At 36.7% G+C, this 21,003-nt stretch overlaps 1 protein-coding gene and 1 long non-coding RNA gene across 2 annotated transcripts in view; both read right to left on the minus strand.

Annotated features, from left to right (window-relative positions):
* LOC135212738 (uncharacterized) overlaps window positions 1-21,003 on the minus strand; it is a 170,313-nt gene that overhangs the window by 55,026 nt on the left and 94,284 nt on the right. The window lies entirely within an intron of this gene.
* The window catches only part of LOC135212398 (uncharacterized), a 56,488-nt gene that overhangs the window by 5,881 nt on the left and 29,604 nt on the right, over window positions 1-21,003 (minus strand). Inside the window, exon 4 of the mRNA XM_064245767.1 lies at window positions 6,673-6,942. Coding sequence (XP_064101837.1) covers window positions 6,673-6,942 — 270 coding nt within the window. The remainder of the gene's footprint in view (window positions 1-6,672; window positions 6,943-21,003) is intronic.

Genomic DNA, 21,003 nt, shown 5'->3' on the forward strand with positions numbered 1-21,003 from the left:
AAATTAAATATTCCTTATTCAAACTAATGAAAAAGGTTTCCATACAAATGCTATATATATTATTAGCCCTGTATAAGATTCATATAGGATTATTCCATAGATAACATTTTCACTTCTAGACTTCTTGACTTTAAAATCTCTTTTATTTTATATTATTTTATTTATTTATTATTATTTTTTTTTTCATTGACTACGAATATAAATCACCGGGACAGACAATATGTCAGTAGGTTTTGGTATGTGTTTGAACTTTTAGCTTATTTTTCATTACTAAAGCGTTAAGTTAGAGTTAAAATCTTTACGCATATATATTTGGATATTTAATTAACCTATGGTTACGTTTTTGCTTATTGATTTTATCGTGATTCCTTTTTTGTTATAATTTGTAACCCTTCCGACTTCTTACGGAGTGTATTATATTGACTCCACTTGTATCCATATATTTTAATATATATATTTATTTATATATTTTTTTATATATATTTGATAAATTAATGGTTGGCTTGAATATGTGGAAAAAGTGTTCTAGCGGCGTACCGTATAAGGCTACTTGCGGTATCAATTCTATAGATGCAAAATGTGAATGATAAAGGTATTTAAAACCGCGAGAACCGCTATAATCCAGTTCGGATCCAATATCACGAGTTGTAACTCGTAAGACATTGACACTTTCTTATTTATCTCTTATTCTACCAAACCGATTGACTGGGTGATAAAATATGGTATTGGTTTTCATAATGGAACGGAATTCACACACGAGTTAAGGAGATTATTATTGATTTACACCACCCGAGTCAGATTATTATTATGTGTTGAATTCCATGTTTACTGATTTAGCACTCATAAATATTCCTAACGCACTCAATTGCGGTGTTTGTTTTTAGTGCTATTAATTCTATATAACGTGTCAAGGAACTATTAACACTAAGAAGTGTTTATTCCCTCTGTCAGACTCGTAATTCTGTTAATAATTCTACGTATATTCTTTCAAGGATTGATTTGGCACAGGATAGGCCCCTAAACTGACAGGTGTTTTAGTGTGTCCCTTGTTTTCATGACATGTGTTACAATTAGTTATGTGCTTTTTATATCTGTAAGCATTGTAGGCCAGTAAAACAGTGATTTGGCTTTCTGTGACATAATAGGAAACCCTGGATGACGGAATGCAACCAGTTTAGGACGATTGGTATGAAACAGATTATTACTAATACCTGGTCGTTAGTCATCTGCTGTGTTCTCGGGTTTTCCTCGCCACGGACCTACATATAATATTACATTTGATTACATAATTCTGATACACATACTTTAAATATACTTTTGCTTTAGGGTTTCTGCTCGAAGTGTTTATTGGTTTGCTTAGCCGCTGACCCTGTTTCCGTTCGAAGTGTTTTATTGTTTTTGCTTATTGCTGTTGACACTTGCTTTGTTCAGTTTGTAACAGTTCTGCGCTCCGACCCAGATATTCAATGCTCGCGATCTCTTCGGTTAAGGAATTTTCTTGTTTACATACGGTTTTAACAATAGGCACGGATGTTTCTATATCTTTTAGTCTAATTAATGGTTCTTTGCAGTATGGTGCGGGATTGCGGGATAATGCGTCAGCTATGATATTTGCTTTCCCAGGTAGATATCATATCTTGGCTCCAAAGACCTGACTGATCATTTGTCACCGAGTTCCTTTTGGACTGTGATTAAAGCCTTTGAAAAACTCGGTAAGTGACTTATGCTCAGTGAGGACTTTAACAGGATAGCCGTAGATTATGAACTTGAAATGTACTAGTGAGTTAAAGATACCTAGCCCTTCCTTGCCTATTACTGCATATTTACTTTCAGAAGGCTTTAGTTTACGTGAATAAAAAGCTATAGGAAAGAACTGTTTATCATATTACTGAAGTAGTACCCCTCTTACCCCTTGGTCTGAGGCGTCTGTTGCAATAAAAAAAATTCCTTATTTAAATCAGGGATTTTTTAAGTTAGGTGAGCTGCATTATTCCGCTTTTAGGATATCGAACGCCTGTTGATGCTTTTTAGACCATAATAAATCTACGCTCTTCTTCGTAAGATCTGTTAAAGGAGCTGTCATGATTGAAGAGTTACATATTTACATATGATTGTAATACCCACTACAGCGCCAATAGGTACCGGAAGTTATGAATAGCCGACACCTTACCATGGACTACTTTAAGACCTTGACCAGACACATAAAACCTAGATAAACATGTTCGGTTTTTAAAAAAACTCACATTTAGATATTTTACTCTGAGATTATTTGTCTTTGACTCTGTAGCACTAGCTCTAGTTTATGTGAATGTACTTCTAAGGTATTTAGAAAAGATTATAAGACCAACCATATAAGCATGTAGGGTATCCCCTAAAAGTCTCCAAACACTATATTGTAATTGGGGCGCAACGTAAGCCGGAGGCATACGTAAAAATTAATAATGTCCCCTGAGTGTGCTGAAAACGGTGTATGAGGTACAATCACTTAGGTAATGGTGTCTGGTAAAAGCTTTTAAGTGAGTCCAAGCTGGTGAAAAATTTATTCTAACCTAACAAAGATAAGATGTCGTCGGTACATGGCACTGGAAACTATCGGGAGTCGTTTCCTTGTTTAGCGACAGATATCTACGCAGATACGCCAAGTCCGATCTTTTATGGCATGACGTTTGAGGGAAAAATTATATGGGCTTATTTGATTTCCTAATGACTCCTATTACTAACATTTTTCAACTTCGTCATTTATCTCTATTTTGAAATTTCATTGGGGTTCTACACGAAGGTACGTATATAGCTTTATGTTTGTCCTTAGACCGTATTTTGTTTTCAATGACATCCGTTTTTCTCCCAGAGATCACGCGCTAGTGGAGAAACTTCCTGGTATTCAGGTAAAAGATAAAAAAAAAAAAAATTTCTGCTGAATCACCTCTGCTTGAATGACTTTACGGATATTACTTTAGATAGAGTATGAGAGATTCATCTACGACTGGTTGGGCGGGATTAAAAATTAGTAACAATAAAAAAAAATGCGATATTTATATGTATAGGTTTTGTGGATTACTAGATTCACTTGTTGCTGCGAGTCAACCGTGTCTAGGGCTTTGTTCGCGGAAATCGTTATATTTCAGAGTGTCGGGAAGGATTAAAATTTCATTTCCCAGCAAAGTCTTTTTACACGCACTAAGACATTCGAGGGTGCATGCTTCTCGAGATTTTGCGTGCAAACTACGACTGCGGTTGTGGGAGAATTCTGTTGGGTCATTTGAACAATGTTACGATTTATGAGACAAATGTATAGTTCCTTTATATAAGTTATTATTTGATTAATTGTCTCATTTTTTTTTTTTTTTTCAAACTGATTTTAATATGTTTGAAGGTTTATAGGATTTTCCTTTGATAAACACGCCTTATTTTGCAGGATGTAAGATAATATTTTGTATACCCCTAGATGAATCTTACAATTACACTAGATACAGATCAATGTTTTTTATAACTATAGAGGTATCTGTAAGCGCTCGCTTATCCGGACTTCTCATTAGGGAAGTTCGAACAACAGACGGTGAGTCCGTAAATACAGGATATTACGTGTACTAAAGAAATAAAACAAGATATTCTAATTTTTACGGCGCTTACAGTTGGGCTTAATCCACCAGTATTTATAATAACTTACTGTATTAAAATTATGAAAAACTGCTCTGATTACTTGATACGGTCGTGTGATTCATAGGAAAAATCCTTTTTAATTCAAAAAGATATTGGCATGTAAGATCCAACATCGCTTTTCCCCACTCTGCTAGAGTCGCTTATTGTGTGGAATTTGCTATGCTTTGAACACTTCGGCAGCTTTGACTGACCTTGACCGCTTGACTAGGTGACACAGTAACCGAGTTTGCTTGTTTGATTCTGAAAGGGCTACTGTTTCTATTTCTTTTTTGTAATAATTAGGATCCTTCTCTTTATTACCATCGGCAACGTATTGTGTGTTTTTAGCATTATGTTGCTGCTAGTTACATATAAAGCAACGAACGTATGAATGACGAACTATAAAGAATTGAGCGATTACTATTAAAATAAGTTATCTCTACTGCGCTATCGTGTACTTGCTGTTGCTTACTTCATTCTTTGCTAAAATTTGAAATAGTGAGGGATCCTGGTCAGCGCATTTAGCCTAATGAAAGTTTTTTATAGACATGTTATTCCTTGCAATCCAGCCATATTTTTAAAGTTAAGTTGAGTCATTGAGGTTCGATATTTTATATAACTCAAAAAACTCAAGGCTAAAACTGCGATCGGGACTTTGCAAAGGAGCATTTATTGTCATGACCCGAAATAGTGTTACCTCTAATTTATCCAGATTTGTACGGGTGTTCCGCTTGTTTTTTGTGTGTTTTCTAATCACTACGGTGCCTAACGACCCTATCCATGCATCTGTATAAATACAGACGTCCACTGCGTAAACGCATATTCACTGTTTAATATGATTTGTTACGCAAGGGATTAATAATCACCCAAAATGATAAAATTAACATAGTATATGATTATGATATTTCAGTAGAACTTCTGGAAACAGACACTCAAAGATAAAAACTCGCAGTAGCGATATCTCAATGATGTAGATAATTTCTGTAAAAAAGTAAGATTAAGAATGTCTCGTAACTTCAGCCACAGGAATAACGACATTCGACCTGCAAAGGAAACACTCAAAGTTACTCCAAATGAATAAAAAATTGTACTTAGCTTGCTTTTGTGGGAAGTCACGGTGTTCCGATAACGACACACGGCCTTGGTCCTCCTTCTCTACTTAGCGGATGACCTGTTTTTTTTTTTTTTGGCTTGAGTTTCCCCGTGCGCGTTGTTGGGATGATTCGAGCCCTTGAAAATCCGATGCTGCAGACGCGTTCGGTTTGTTTCTTGAAGTGCCGGAAACGCTCAATAACGATGTTTTCTTGAATGATTCTAATGAGAGACGAAGCTTGCGTTGCCGTAGGAAAAAGGACACGTCGGGTTTGTTTCTTGAAGTTATACTGAAATATCATAATCATATACTATGTTAATTTTATCATTTTGGGTGATTATTAATCCCTTACGTAACAAATCATATTAAACAGTGAATATGCGTTTACGCAGTGGACGTCTGTATTTATACAGATGCATGGATAGGGTCGTTAGGCACCGTAGTGATTAGAAAACACACAAAAAACAAGCGGAACACCCGTACAAATCTGGATAAATTAGAGGTAACACTATTTCGGGTCATGACAATAAATGCTCCTTTGCAAAGTCCCGATCGCAGTTTTAGCCTTGAGTTTTTTGAGTTATATAAAATATCAAACCTCAATGACTCAACTTAACTTTAAAAATATGGCTGGATTGCAAGGAATAACATGTCTATAAAAAACTTTCATTAGGCTAAATGCGCTGACCAGGATCCCTCACTATTTCAAATTTTAGCAAAGAATGAAGTAAGCAACAGCAAGTACACGATAACGCAGTAGAGATAACTTATTTTAATAGTAATCGCTCAATTCTTTATAGTTCGTCATTCATACGTTCGTTGCTTTATATGTAACTAGCAGCAACATAATGCTAAAAACACACAATACGTTGCCGATGGTAATAAAGAGAAGGATCCTAATTATTACAAAAAAGAAATAGAAACAGTAGCCCTTTCAGAATCAAACAAGCAAACTCGGTTACTGTGTCACCTAGTCAAGCGGTCAAGGTCAGTCAAAGCTGCCGAAGTGTTCAAAGCATAGCAAATTCCACACAATAAGTGACTCTAGCAGAGTGGGGAAAAGCGATGTTGGATCTTACATGCCAATATCTTTTTGAATTAAAAAGGATTTTTCCTATGAATCACACGACCGTATCAAGTAATCAGAGCAGTTTTTCATAATTTTAATACAGTAAGTTATTATAAATACTGGTGGATTAAGCCCAAACTGTAAGCGCTGAAATAAAAATTAGAATATCTTGTTTTATTTCTTTAGTACAAGTAATATCCTGTATTTACGGACTCACCGTCTGTTGTTCGAACTTCCCTAATGAGAAGTCCGGATAAGCGAACGCTTACAGATACCTCTATAGTTATAAAAAACATTGATCTGTATCTAGTGTAATTGTAAGATTCATCTAGGGGTATACAAAATATTATCTTACATCCTGCAAAATAAGGCGTGTTTATCAAAGGAAAATCCTATAAACCTTCAAATATATTAAAATCAGTTTGAAAAAAAAAAAATGAGACAATTAATCAAATAATAACTTATATAAAGGAACTATACATTTGTCTCATAAATCGAAACATTGTTCAAATGACCCAATAGAATTCTCCCACAACCGCAGTCGTAGTTTGCACGCAAAATCTCGAGAAGCATGCACCCTCGAATGTCTTAGTGCGTGTAAAAAGACTTTGCTGGGAAATGAAATTTTAATCCTTCCCGACACTCTGAAATATAACGATTTCCGCGAACAAAGCCCTAGACACGGTTGACTCGCAGCAACAAGTGAATCTAGTAATCCACAAAACCTATACATATAAATATCGCATTTTTTTTTTATTGTTGCTAATTTTTAATCCCGCCCAACCAGTCGTAGATGAATCTCTCATACTCTGTCTAAAGTAATATCCGTAAAGTCATTCAAGCAGAGGTGATTTATTATGTAAACACTTACATATGAGCACCCAGATGCTAAAAATATGAGCGTTGCTTCCAGACGAGCTTCTGCACTTATACTCTGCCTCAAATTGGTATCCTGCTTTGTTATGTACGGTTCCACTTTTGCAAGTAGTGCATAGAAACTATTTACATCCATTCTCATGTACTTGATAAATTCATGCTCAGGTCCATGTTGGAGTTCACGTAATATAGTCACATGACTTCCCAACTCTCCTCTTCTACGCAACCACTCTCTCTTCTGCACTCTATCTTTTTTTCCTTTTTTCTTAAACACACTGCAAGTATTACTCCACCCAGTGCTATTTCTTTCTTTTCCACTGTGCTAGGCATGGTGAGACCACCCTTGTTATTGCCTACTGAACGACCTAAACTTTCCTACCAAACCCACCTATCCTGCGTTGTGGAGAAGACTACAGCAGCGTTGCTATATTTCCTCACCGAGTATTTCCTCATTAGTTTGAAAGAAAACGTGAGAGGTATACTTGACCTAAATTAGCTGATCTCTCAAATTACATGAGTGAAATAATAAAACAATTTTATGAGTTTTTTTTATCTACATGATTACTGTATTAGCTATACAAACATTTTATTTACATATACAATACCATTTAAAGAAGTCGTCATTACTCTTCATTAATTGTCCTACTCCTCCACCACCTCTTCCTCATTTATATCATCACCATGGCTTCAAGCATTCAATCATAGATTTAGTCGGCGTAAACTAGTGCAACCTCCAGCCTTTTTTACTGCTTCAGATACCATGATGATTGTGTGTGTGAGAGAGAGAGAGAGAGAGAGAGAGAGAGAGAGAGAGAGAGAGAGAGAGAGAGAGAGAGAGAGAGAGAGAAGCGAATGAATGAATGCTATGCATGTAAAGTTCTTTACTCATGTTATTCTATAAACCTGTTCATACAGTTTTGTTCCCCATTACAGAGACATGTATCCATAAACGAACAGAATATGTACATATCACATTCACAGTATCTACATCAAAATCATGTTTGTCTTAAAACAATCTTGTGCGTATATGTTTCCAAATAGAAAGGTATATAAATTTTTCCATAAAACCGAGTTGGGTAGGCTGTCCACCATTTTTTATTTTTTTTTATTTTTTGCTAGTAGCTCTAATACGAAAGAATGCATAAAACGTAATGAATGTTAAGAACGGAACACAATTTCTCTATAAACATCTTTTATGCATTTCAATTATTCATTATTCAATATCCAGTAGGTTAATACGAAATTTATCTCCAGTAACAAATGATTTCAGGAATGAAGAACATACAAACATCAAAGTACACTCAGTGAAATCTTAAATATAGAATATGTTTACATATGTATGCAAGTGTATGTATGAATGTAAGTATATATAATGTACTGTAGATAAGTTTGTGTGTATACATACATATGAAAAAAATCCGTAGAAATGCCTTAATACAGCTATAAGCGTTGAGGAAATATTTCTTCATATCAGTTTGAGGGGGAATAAGGTACTCATATCCTCGTCTGATTGTCCCTAACTCAAATCCTCATCGTTAGCAGACGAATTTCCTCACTTTGGTAACGCTGCTGCAGACGGACTTTGCCTGGTAAGGGCAGAGACCGTCGGGCTCTGCCTAACAGTATGAGCCTGAAAGGAAACGATCATCCGGTAACTGCTTCAGAAGCGAGAGAAACACAAACAGCGGGCAGTGTCTGCCGGGCTCTGCTCGACAGTGTGGGCAGGGCCTTACATTTCACTGGGTCAGCATGTGGTGTTGACATCAAGTGACCATGTGAGAATCTTGCGTGTCCTATACGTAGCCTTGCTAGGATCACCTCTTTTGATCTTTCCTCCTGTGAGGATGTCCTCCATGCATAGACGTCAGTTTTTATGTTTTTAAGTTTATTTGTTGTTGGCACCGAGGCCCATTCTTCTTTCCAATCCTGGTAAATCAATGTTTTAACAGATTTTACCCAGTCTGACACTGGGGCATATGAAATTGTTGGAGGGATAGTGCAGGCTAATTTGGCAGCAGAGTCTGCATAGTCATTTCCTTTTATTCCCACGTGTGCTGGGATCGAACATATTTCCATTGATATTCCTGATTGGAGGAGTTGATGAATTTTTATTTGAATTTCCTGTACTATTTGGTTTCCTGGTTTATACTGTCTTATTGCATCTATAGCGCTACGTGAGTCACTGAAAACACACACACTTCCTTTTGCCTCAGATATCATATCTAGAGCCATCTGTATGGCTGTCTCTTCAGCAGTAAATACTGATGATATTGAAGGTAGGCTTTTTTTTAATTAACATATTTTTCGAATATGCAGATGCTCCTACTCCAACATTATTTCTGGAGCCGTCTGTATATACCATATATTTGTCGCCTTTTCTTCTAATGTGCTCCAAAGCATGTTGGCAGTACATTTCCGTACTTGTCATTTGCTTTTTGAGTAGGTAAGACAGGGAGGTACATATCTTTACTCGATTTAAAATCCATGGTGGTGGCAATTCCATTGGTGGGTGAAAAATTGGATCCATATTATGAATGTTCAATATGTATCTAGCTCTTTTTGGGAAAGAGCTAGTACTATCAACTGCTGTTACTTGATTACAGTTTTGGAAGCAGTAAGCTTCAGGAGACGATCCCGCTTGCATTGAAAGACCTCTTTGTATAGTTATTAAATTACGGTGATGTTTTAAGGGCAAAACACCTGCCTCCACCGAAAGTGAGTTTGTTGGGGACGATCGGAATGCTCCTGTTCACAGCACGCCTTCATGGTGCACTGCATCGAGAGATTTTAATGCAGATTCTGAGGCGGATGAATATATTGGACAGCAGTAATCTATTATGGATAAGACTGTTGCCTTATATATCATTAATAAAATGTCTCGTTTGGCTCCCCAATTAGTGTGTGATAACTTTTTTAATATGGCAAGGGCTTTGATGCCCTTGGCTTTAATGTATTTGATGTGCTCTTTCCAATTTAAATGTTGATCAAATATTACTCCTAGATACTTGATTTTTGTACAAAATAGTATTTCAGTGCTATAAAGATGCAGTTTGATTGTTTGGTTCTTCATCCACCTTTTGTCTTTGTAGAAGAAGATTGCTTTTGTTTTATCAGTTGAAAATTTAAATCCAACTGAATTTGCCCAACTATATATTTGAAATGGCAGTACTGAGAACTCTGAGCATGTCTCAAATTACTACTCGTATAGTAAATGAAAAAGTCATCAACATATACTGTTTTTTACACCACTTGGTAAATTTATAGTAATGTCATTGATTGCTAAAGCAAACAATGTACAGCTCAAGACACTACCTTGAGGGATTCCTTCTTCCAGTTTATAGGTTACGGAGTAGGAATTTTCCTATATTAAAAAATATAGCTACTGTTAATTTCTTTTGTTCAAAGCCTTTTTTGATATGATCTTTTAAATGTGTTAAGGGATCTAGGGTTGATCTGCCAGCTATTGAACCAGATTGTGTTGGTGTTAAAATGGATTCTTTGGTTATTACATACGTTAATCGTGCATTAACCATTTTTTCTAAGATTTTGCATAGGCAACTTGTTAGAGACATCGGCCTATAATTGGATGGATTACTTGCATCCTTTCCTGGTTTGTTTATTGGAATAATTATGGCATGTTTCCATTTATCAGGAAAGACACGTTTTAGCCAGATATTGTAAAATTTTAATAAATATGATTTAGCTATAGGAGCTAATTTTTCTATCATTTCAAATGATATTTTATCATATCCTGGTGCAGAGACAAGAGTTGATGGCACTATCTAGTTCATCCATGTTAAAAATATAGTTATATTCCAGGTCTTCAAGTGTTTCAAAATTGAGTATTATAATTTCTTTTTGTTTTCTGATATTTTGAAAATGTGTATCTAGGCTGGAGTAGCACTGATGTTTTCAAAATGTTTCCCAATTATGTTTGATATTTCATATGTATCATGGTATATTTTTCCATTTAAATGTATTGCACTTCTTGGAATTGAATTGAATTTATAAAATTTGTGGCCATTTGCCACGCGCCGGAGCCAAAGGCCATTCAGCGCATATATATCAATAGGATATATTTACTAAAAAGGTACACATAATTAATCCAAATCACTAAAATAAACTTTATATTAAAATACTCAATTAAATATCATAAAACAAATGGATTCCCTTAAGAAATTTAAAAATCTCTTCTACGGGAGCACCCTCTCCTAAAATATCTGACAAAGGTTTGTTGGTGAAACCAAACCGACGTCTATGATTAAAATAAAGAGGACAGTCAACAAATATATGCCTCACTGTAATGCCAACATTACAATTGGAGCATTGAGGAACCTGCCTCTCTGTTCCACTAGTTAAAAGATACCGGCGAGTTAAAAATGTATGCCCTATACTCAGGCGCGTTAAAACTATACTAGATCTTCTATCCATCCCAACAGAAGGGGACCAGGGATGAACAGAAGGTCTGATCGATAGCACTTCTTGGAGGTCTTATATGTTTTCCATTGATTTTCCTTATCTTTTGCCAGACATCCCTTATGGATGTGTTTGAAGATATGTTTGAAACATATTCCTTCCATGATGCGATTTTTTCAGCTATTACCGTTTTTCTAAATTTGGCTGTATATTTGTTATATAGTGGTTTAATGTGGTTAATTGTTATGTTTGTTATAACTATTTTGTTTAATATGATTATACTATAGGGCATTTTGTTGAGTGATTAAGGCGAGTTTTGAGTCTGTTGAGATTGCGACTCAATATATGTTTTATTTAACTTAGTTGTTAATGTTGGATTCCACCATGGGACAGGGGATTTTGTGGAATGTGATTTGGTTTTTGGAATACTTTTATCTGCAGCATTTATTATGAAATTTGAGAAGGATTCACATGTAGTATTGTGATCTTCATTATGTGGGAATGGTGGTATGTTTCGTGTGTATAGGAAATATTTATTCCAGTTAGCTTTTTGGATATTATATCTTGTAGGTGGCAATATTTTGACATTACTTAAGTAGTTCAGAATGATTGGGAAATGGTCACTGGTGTATGAATCGTCTAGGACTATAGGAAGGGGTGGGGGAGAGAGAAGTGTGTCCTGGTTCCTGTGCACCCTAGGCCAAAATACCTCAGGACCTATACACTGACCAAACAAACAAATTCCTCCATCCAGGGCACACTTGCAACGCCTCCGATTAAAAAGTGAGCATCTGACCACTGTCATTATGGCTCATAATCTATTGACAACTCTTACGAAAGTAGACAAAATGGAACAAACTCGAGAGGTTAAGGTAGAACAGAATGCAATCTAATTAATTCTAAACAAGACAGAACCAAGAGATTGAAAGCAATAGTAGTTCAGAACCTACATGCAAGGAACTGACAAACCAGTTTTACAAGCAGTTACAGACTCCGAGATTTGAACTAAAAAGTTATGCCAAACAGTTTTCAGTCACAAAACACAGCCTGAGACAGTTTTACTTTGGGAAACAAACACCTTGTAATGCTACAGTTCCTTAACAAGAGAAAATCAAGCTGGTGGTCACTAATTGCAAAAACAATCCTGACACTACACGATCTACACAAATTCATACTCCTCCAACAGGACTTGGAAGGATTGGCATGGACCAACCCTCAGCTTGGCCCTTGACACGACAGACATAAGGGCACTCCTTGCCAGAAAATATGCCACGTCAAGGTGGTTCCATGTGAAGGGGGACGTCTTTCTTGATGATATGGTACACACTGAAGGTCTTGCCTTTTGGATAGGACATGATGAATGGCAAAGCAAGGGAGCCCAACCCTATCAAAAAAAGGTGAAGGTCAAAGAAATAGTATTAAAAGAACACGTCATAAGGGCCAACAATGAATAAAGGTGGTCCAGCATCAGAAAATAAGGTTTGTTTGTGTGTATGGTGCTTTTACATTGCATTGAACCAGTGGTTATTCAGCAACGGGACCAACGGCTTTACATGACATCTCTCGCTCCTAAATGGAATGGTCGAGAATCGAACCCGCGACCACCGAGGTAGAACACCAACACCATACCAACCACACCACTGAGGCGCTCAGAAAATAAGGTAACAGTTGGGCCAGCTCCCCAAAAGAAGTTGAGAGCTCTAGCTGAGAGCAGTTACAGAACAATCATCTGGTTCTATAATATGAACCTTGTTTCTGGAGACAAGGAAGACTAGTGGAGGGTGGAGCTGGACATTACACCCTTTGATCACAGGTGTGGTAAATTTAACTTCAACATGAAATCAGAACCACCTCTATAATCTTACCAATCCATTAGAAAACACCTCTATTCTGTTGCCTTCTCAAGACATGAGCAGAGAATACTAGGAATTCAACAGTCTTCATTAAATGTTTACACCAAGAACTGCAGTTACATGAATAGTTAAGGAATTACAGACAATTTGATATAACCAGAAATGGATGGTTATTTTAAACACCTAAAATCTCCCTATAGGCACCAGACCACAGGCGAAACGAGGTATCATACTCAAGAGTACAGTGGCTAGGGCCTACACTGCACTTGCCTCAGTTGTGGCACTCCACTTCTAACTTTCAAGTCCATGAGAAGGATAGTTCAAGGCCCAGCAATTTTATAATACAATGGAAAACACACATCAATTTTGCCAATAGAGAGACTGCGCAAGATTGATCAGGTATTTACAAACACACACTATTTATTTAAAAAAAAAAAAAAAACATATATATAGCATTGGTTCCTCCACTGTCATAGCTGGTGCAAAAAGCACTCACTGGGGTTTCTCTGTTCTTCCATGTCTTCAGTGCTTGTCATCCAGTATTTATTATTTAATGCATCTCTCCTCTTGCTTCTGTTTATTCTTGAAGCTGTCCTTCCTTCCTCACTGAAGTTCTCTCCTGGTTCCTGATTGTTGAGAGAGAGAAATACGTAAATAAGACTGCAGGCAAAAGGGTATATATGATATTCCAAGATCTTGACTTCTGCTATATGAAAATGTACTTTAATACTTACTGGAAAGCATATAAATAAAAATTCAACTAAGCAGAAATCACCAGAAAGGTTAAAGGTCACACTACAAGGTGTAAAATAAGCAAATAAAAATAACAATTATGCAGGCAATGACATGAATTCCTGAACAAGATGGGAAGAGAGAGAGAGAGAGAGAGAGAGAGAGAGAGAGAGAGAGAGAGAGAGAGAGAGAGAGAGAGAGAGAGAGAGAGAGAGTGTGTGTGTGTGTGTTTGTCAATAGTCATGAACTTAGTGTTGGTGAATAATTCAACCGTACTTAGATAATTTATCTCTATTAGTGTTCAAATCCTTAGCTTTGGCAGACATCTAAAACAGTTTGCTCTGAAAGAAAACTATGAGGGCATTGCCTTGCCTAAACCTATCTGGGCGCAGCAGATATTGATAAGTTCGTATTCACGACAACAAAAATACGCTTTTCTTTAATATATCACTTTATTTTGATTATGACTAGCAATTGATCAGTAATTTTCACACCACACCTTCTCCAATTTGCCTTGGAGAAGGAATGCAAGGCACAAATTGTAGCCTCTACTAGATCAGGGGTTTTCAACCTTTCTCTCCCCCCCTTGTACCCTTTCGGGCATTTGTAATGTGTACCCTTTTGGGCATTTGTAATGTGTACCCTTTCAGGCATTTGTAATGTCAGTAACGTACCCCCTTCACTATGTATAACGTGGAAAACAAAACCAACTCAGAAAAGCATTCCAATTTGTATATTTGCAAGTACAGTATGGAGGGGAACTAAGTACATACCTCTCCAGACATAACCAATATTACTGCAAACATAAAGACTTCCATATAAAAGATAAAGACAATTTTTTATAATTATTTACCTCTGGCTACGCAGTAAATTTTCAAGGTTACGGTACTAAGCTGCCAAAACAAAATACATTATTATTACATCAGCTGCAAAGGAGTTAATGAAATGGCTGAAACTGTTTTTCATGGCCGGGTAGCAGTTTCTGCTAAAGCACATTAAAGGTCACCATATGGGCACAGTTCTCCAAAACGGACGTCTCAGCATCTAGGTTATTGACGCCATAATAAAATCAAATAGGAAACTAATAAAACCTACAGGAAAAAAAAATCCTTTAAACAAATATATCAATGAGATGGAGACATCTGAAACATGGCACTGAAAGCCTGCAATAGCTAACCTAGCCTCAGGCACATCTGGAATAGCCTAAGCTTCCACTAACAGGCAATGTGTCACCTTCACTGCACATATGCACAAAACACAGACAAGAAAAACATGCAAGTAGAAACATAAAGAAATGTGCAAAATAAAAACACTTTCTCTACACCTCTGGTGTATCATAGTTGTCACCAACATATATCATGCATGGATTGCCAATAATTCCCACTAGTGATAGCAATGAACTTATAAAATTTTCCCACTAAACACTAAATAATACTAAGCAATGGAAAATGGCCCGCCCAGCATTTTAAACACTCAAAAATGAAAACATGGAAAGTAAATAATACACATTAGTTTTGTAAAACTGCTTTGCAACTGTTTGGAACTCAACATAGTAAGGAGACTGTTCCACAGGTGTGAGGAATAAAGGACCTCTGGAACTGGGAGACGTTCGACAGCAAGGCACACTTACTGCTTATCAGTGCAGCTGTTCAGCAAATCTGGCTTTCCTTCACCAGGAAAGATGGAAGGAACGTAAGATTTAGGCCAGAAGCCGAGTGCTCACACCTATGAGGTCATTTTGCACCAAAAGGAAAACCGAGAGTAGAGGAGGTTTGAAAGGTGCAACAGGAGGTAAACTTTTGCAGTTGCACTATACATAATACAATGATTAGGAGAGGGTGGAAAGTAATACAAAAGAAAGCAAATTTGAGCAGAGGTACAGAAAAGGAACAAAGGAGGTTGCAGCTTGGGGCTGAAAGGACGTTTCAAAGACCCTCAAGTAAACTTGAGTCATTCCAGACTCCTGGCTAAATATGCATCCAGAATTCCTGGAATCATCACTAGCACCTACAGCTATATTGGTCTAATTATAACAGCCAGTGTTGCTAGCTTTGTCTGCACTGTCATTTAATGCCAGTGTTGATCGACACTTACAAAAGTTGTTACCTTTATAAGTACCTGTAGAAAATCTGTACAAATGCTACAACCTGCATAGATGAAGAGGACTATTTTAAATCTTGATTTGTGGGTCCAGTTTTCACTGTGTTAATGTTAATAAAAGACATTTTTATACAGAGCAATTCTCAAGGATTGGAAAAACTATATAAATTGTATGATTGCATTTCATATATAGAAGTACAGAGGACATTTGGTTCCTTGATGAAGGAGAAACATAACAGTATCTGTTTATTAAAAATAAGTCTAAGCTTTTAGATTTAAAGAACCTCTTATGGTTACTGCAAAATAAGGATTGTAAAAAAAATTAAACAAGATTGCTAGTGGCAATATCATTAGGGTAAAGAGGATTTAAAGGCCATCAAAATCTAAAAGGAAAAAGATAGGATTAATATCGTTCTATGCATACATTTGCTTAAGTTTAAGTTAGCTGACTGGTTAAGTAAGGTTTGTGCTGTCACATGGAACTGGACTGTCTGCTGTGCATTATTTTTCAAATAAACTATTAGAATATGGCTCGAGTATTTTGTTTCTAAATAACCTTTCACAGGCTTATCACTAATTAAAGTAAGCTTGTTACTTACTGTGGCTTCATCTGCAGGTCTGACAAATCAACGCCATGGGGTCAGACCACGCTGTGGGGATACCAGTAAGGTATACTGTACTGATCTGAAAAGACTTTCCTGGGCACTCATTTCTGAAAGGAAAAATTGAACTAAGCAGAAAGAATATAATGGCATCTAATACATAAATAGAGCCATACAACATTATGCACAAGCTCTCTCTCTCTACCTGAATGTCCAATTAGGATAGAATGCCAAATAAGGTGTGAACTGCTACTGATATCAAAACAAAGAAAAGTTGAGATGTCAGGAAGAAACCTTGCCAGCAGACTATTTTGGATTTGTACGGGGCCCGCCAGAGAGGGAATTATCACCACGGAGGGCTGCACATAAAGCCAAACAAATTTGGTGAAACAATGTGAAAAAGGGTGTATATCACAACATGAAGACTAATTAACAACTGTGCTCACAAATGGGGTGTTAATTTCAGAATATGAAGCCTAGTTCACAAACAAACTTACAAAGGGAGTCTATTCCATTTACAACATGAAACCTACCTAAATCACTAATTAATAATAATGATATTAACATGCGATTGCTCCAAAAGACTCAACACTTACCAGCAAATTTCAAATCATTTGTAAATTATTTTTCGAACATAAAAACAAGTTAAACAATACATATATATTTACAGACTTTATCGACCTTTTTAAACCAAAACTCAAAAATGCAACTTGTAAATATTACAATTGGTTTTTGGACATTACACAACAGGAAAAGTCTGTACATATTAATATTTACACTACACAACAAGAAAAGTGTGGGTGTTATAGCCACAGGTACACTAACTAAGTCTAAAACAATACTTGCTTTGTCAACTATCTACACCTGAGCCGAGGTGCCAAGGGTTATACACTGAACCAGTTGTTTTTTAATGTGCACTACGGAAGGTTGGTGTTTAACACAATATTCAGTTTAAAAATGTACTAAATACATTTTCATTTTATTACTGCCAAACATTCATAACCTTAGAAGATTACTTGATCGACTAATTCTCGTCATCTCGTGACCACAAAAGCAATACTTTGAACCATGTCTTACTTTGTCTTGCCATTAAATAAGCTAGCTTAGAATAGTCTATGCAAACATAATGTATCTCACTTCTTACTTGACTCAATTACAAGTTTTATTTACTGTCTTTGTTAACAACTGTAACTTAAAATTTGTGTACAGCAGTTATCTGAACAACCAAACCACTCTCTAAGTCCTTTATTTTGCATAACAAGGTTTCAATGCCATGGAAGCATGGAATATAAAATTTAGGCCTCAGGCCAAATGCCAGAACATATGTTGTCATTCAGTGCTGAAAGAGAAATAATGTCAAGAAGGTTTGAAAGGTGTAATAGGAGGAAAACCTTGAGAGTTGCACTATGAAACATTGTTAGGAGAGGGTAGAAAGTTAGATAAAAGAGAATATGAACAGAGGTACAGTAAAAGGAATGAAAGGGGTTGTAGCTCTGGGCTGAAGGGAGGCTGCAAAGAAACTTTTTTAATGACTGCAGTGCACTCTGAGATTCAGTGATTGCACTAGCCACTTACTGGGTACAGAGGTTCGTGTAGTTTCCCTGTTCCAGAAGACAGCACATCCATTAATACGAGGAATTAAAAACATACACAAAACTGTCATTTACAAGTTAACCTGATTCAATATTTCTACAGGAACCTTACACTACCACTTAACTTATATTACTCCACTAAACTGTAATGAAGATATTCAGCTCTACACAAAACATTTGAAATTCTAATCCTTCCACCCAAAACAGAATTAGGTTATGCAGCCACAACATCTACTGAATAATGACTAGCCTGCTCAAAACGATTTAATTTACTGTTCAATAGTTTTGCTTTATCAAGTATGCCTGTGGCATTCACCACAGCTGCCAGGTCATCCAAGATACACACTTTTTGGCTTCCTGAAAACCATAAAACACAAATCTCCAACACTGACTGTGGCAAGGTCTTCCACAGTCATACACTTGGTCTTTTCTTACTAAAGGGTTGCTAAAGCACTTTTTCTTATCTTTTATCTCTTGATTTCATTGTATTTTTATGCTTTTTACAAATTATTTGTTTTTGCTACTGGACACACGTTGTACTCTCCAATTTCTCATGCTGGTATTCAATGGTGTGTAAACTCACTAGGAAATTCCAGAACCTTTGGCTTCATTCTATATAAACACCATAAGAGCAAGTTTTGAATTTGACGATGCATCTCAAATCAGCCTTGAAGAAATCCTGCTTGAGAAGCTGGTATGAAAAAGGAAATACCAGCAGCTACAATTAAGTAAAAGCTGGTAAGAAAAAGAAAATACCAGCAGCTACAATTAAGTAAAAAGACCTCTGGGTGCATTTATATGGCCCATACTACTCTTTGCAGCAAAAAACTGGCACTTGCAAAGAAGAGGGAGACTACTTTGAAAGCAAGTGACAATGGGTACCTTGGTTTTATGAAATTTCGGCTGCCAAGCCAAGCACTGGGACATTCTTGGCCATTCAGCACTCAAGAGAAAAGAGGGTGTTGGAGCAGCTGGACAGCGAGATAGATCAATTCAGAATATAAACGACAGGAACTACGAGGGTCAAAATGTGGAAACTGGGCAGGAAACCTTCAGCTGCACTAAGAAGTAACAGTTAAGAAAGGCTGGAGAGCAAAACCTGAAGAAAGGAAGTGGGAATAATGTAGATAAAAGACAAAGGCTGGAAGGCTGATGGGATGCTGAATACCCCCTTTAGCAGTGCCTGCAGTGCATCACATCAGGTGTACTGAAGGCACTGCTATGTTCCTGCAGGGGGTGGAAACTAATGAGAATCTTAGCAAGTGTATGAGAGTATCAAATGAAGTAGAGCTGAGCAGCAAGTGGAAAGAGAGACACTGATCTCAAAAAACTCTATGGTTTGGACAAGGGATGTGGAACAGTTAGTATGAAGAAATAACATGTGAAACAAGGACCAATAAGAAGGTTCTGCTATTATGGTGAAAAACCATAAATGAAAGCCTGGACCAACTATTTATGAAAATGAGGCTGTAAAGACATCCACTGGGGTACTACTTTCAGCCAATCCCAGTGGCTGGACTTAAGATAAAAGAAATGAAATGGAATAAGAGGAGAATTAAAAGGCTGAAAAATTCTGTCTGCATTGTTATCTGCTGGGAATGCAGATAGAGGAGTACATAAAACAGAATACACTGGAAAGAGCTCAAATGATATGGAAAATATAACCAATAGTGCCTCAAGTCAAGTGCTGATGACATACACAACTCATTACTATACCTAGACGCTTCATGACCTGGACGGTATTAGACTCAACGATCAAGGGACCTCTGGGGGTATAAAATGACAATGAAGGTGAAATTGTTTAGTATGAAGATTTCAGGTCTGTCCTAGAACTCGCTCACATCCTGTCTGTCCCAGACAGAGATGTTGTCAGACAATATAAGACTTTATACGTTCTCTGTGATCATTATTCCTAACATGGCACTCGTGCTAGTGTCATTTTAAAGCAGAATAATTGTACTCTGACAAACATCAAAGCAACAAGTGGAAAATGGTAAAAAATGCCATGTCAGTGCATCAATAATGACTTTCAGTTTTGGATTTTGAATGATGCAGTGAGTGGCACTTAATTCCAGGGATTAATATGATGCTATTTTACTGTCATTTCAATTACAAGAATAAGTCCTATTCACCTTTAATGCACACCTCAATTCCAAGCTAGACTATTTCCAGTCCCTCTGGAACCATGAACTCTGTAAGACTGACCTAGGTTGGAAAATATGATGCTTTCATGCTTGAACCAGCAATGATACGAGGTAAGCAATAACTACTTGGAAAAAGTGCATGTGAAAGCAATAGTGAAAAATAGGTTCCAATAAAAAAAACTATACATAAAAGCAGCGGTAAAAGGTCAAGAAACCAATGAAAAGTGAGCTTACAGAATTGGACCACCTGTTAAGTTCAACCTCAAGACGGGAAAATGGCACAAAAATATTAATGACAATGAAGACTATGCCATGCCAAAAGAGTGTATCCAGATTTTATGGATGGCAATAAGTCTATAGTATATCCTAACCTATTTCAGGATGCAAGACAGGTAAATGAATGATGAGGGCCATTGCACCGTCATATAACTTAATAGAAAGAATGCAAAGCAATAAAAATATGGCCGTCATAAGATACAAACTATTTACCCTAATCTGATTCACTGGCTACCTAGTCCTGTCAGGGGATAGATTTAAAAACCACAGATAGTTACTCACACACACTAAGGCATGAGCTACTTAGTAATACAATTCCTAATCTTAACGTATAAATGCTAATAGTAATGCAATCCCTAATCTTAATGTGTAAATGCTAATACGTACCCAAACTTCTTGCCATATACTTCGTATGTTCTTTGAACCTTTGTATCACCTACAATACTGTGACCTTTTCAGCAATTTTCTAATGCATCCATTTACCTTCACTTGTGTGTCTTGCCCTTCTTCTGGCATCCTAATACAAAGTGTGAGTAATGTGCTTTGAAATGAGATCAAATTACATGCCTCATCATGAGTAGTACTTTCACAGACCAACCCTAGTTTATTCA

Source organism: Macrobrachium nipponense, chromosome 41 (genome assembly GCF_015104395.2).
Source record: "Macrobrachium nipponense isolate FS-2020 chromosome 41, ASM1510439v2, whole genome shotgun sequence".
Lineage (NCBI taxonomy): Eukaryota > Metazoa > Arthropoda > Malacostraca > Decapoda > Palaemonidae > Macrobrachium > Macrobrachium nipponense.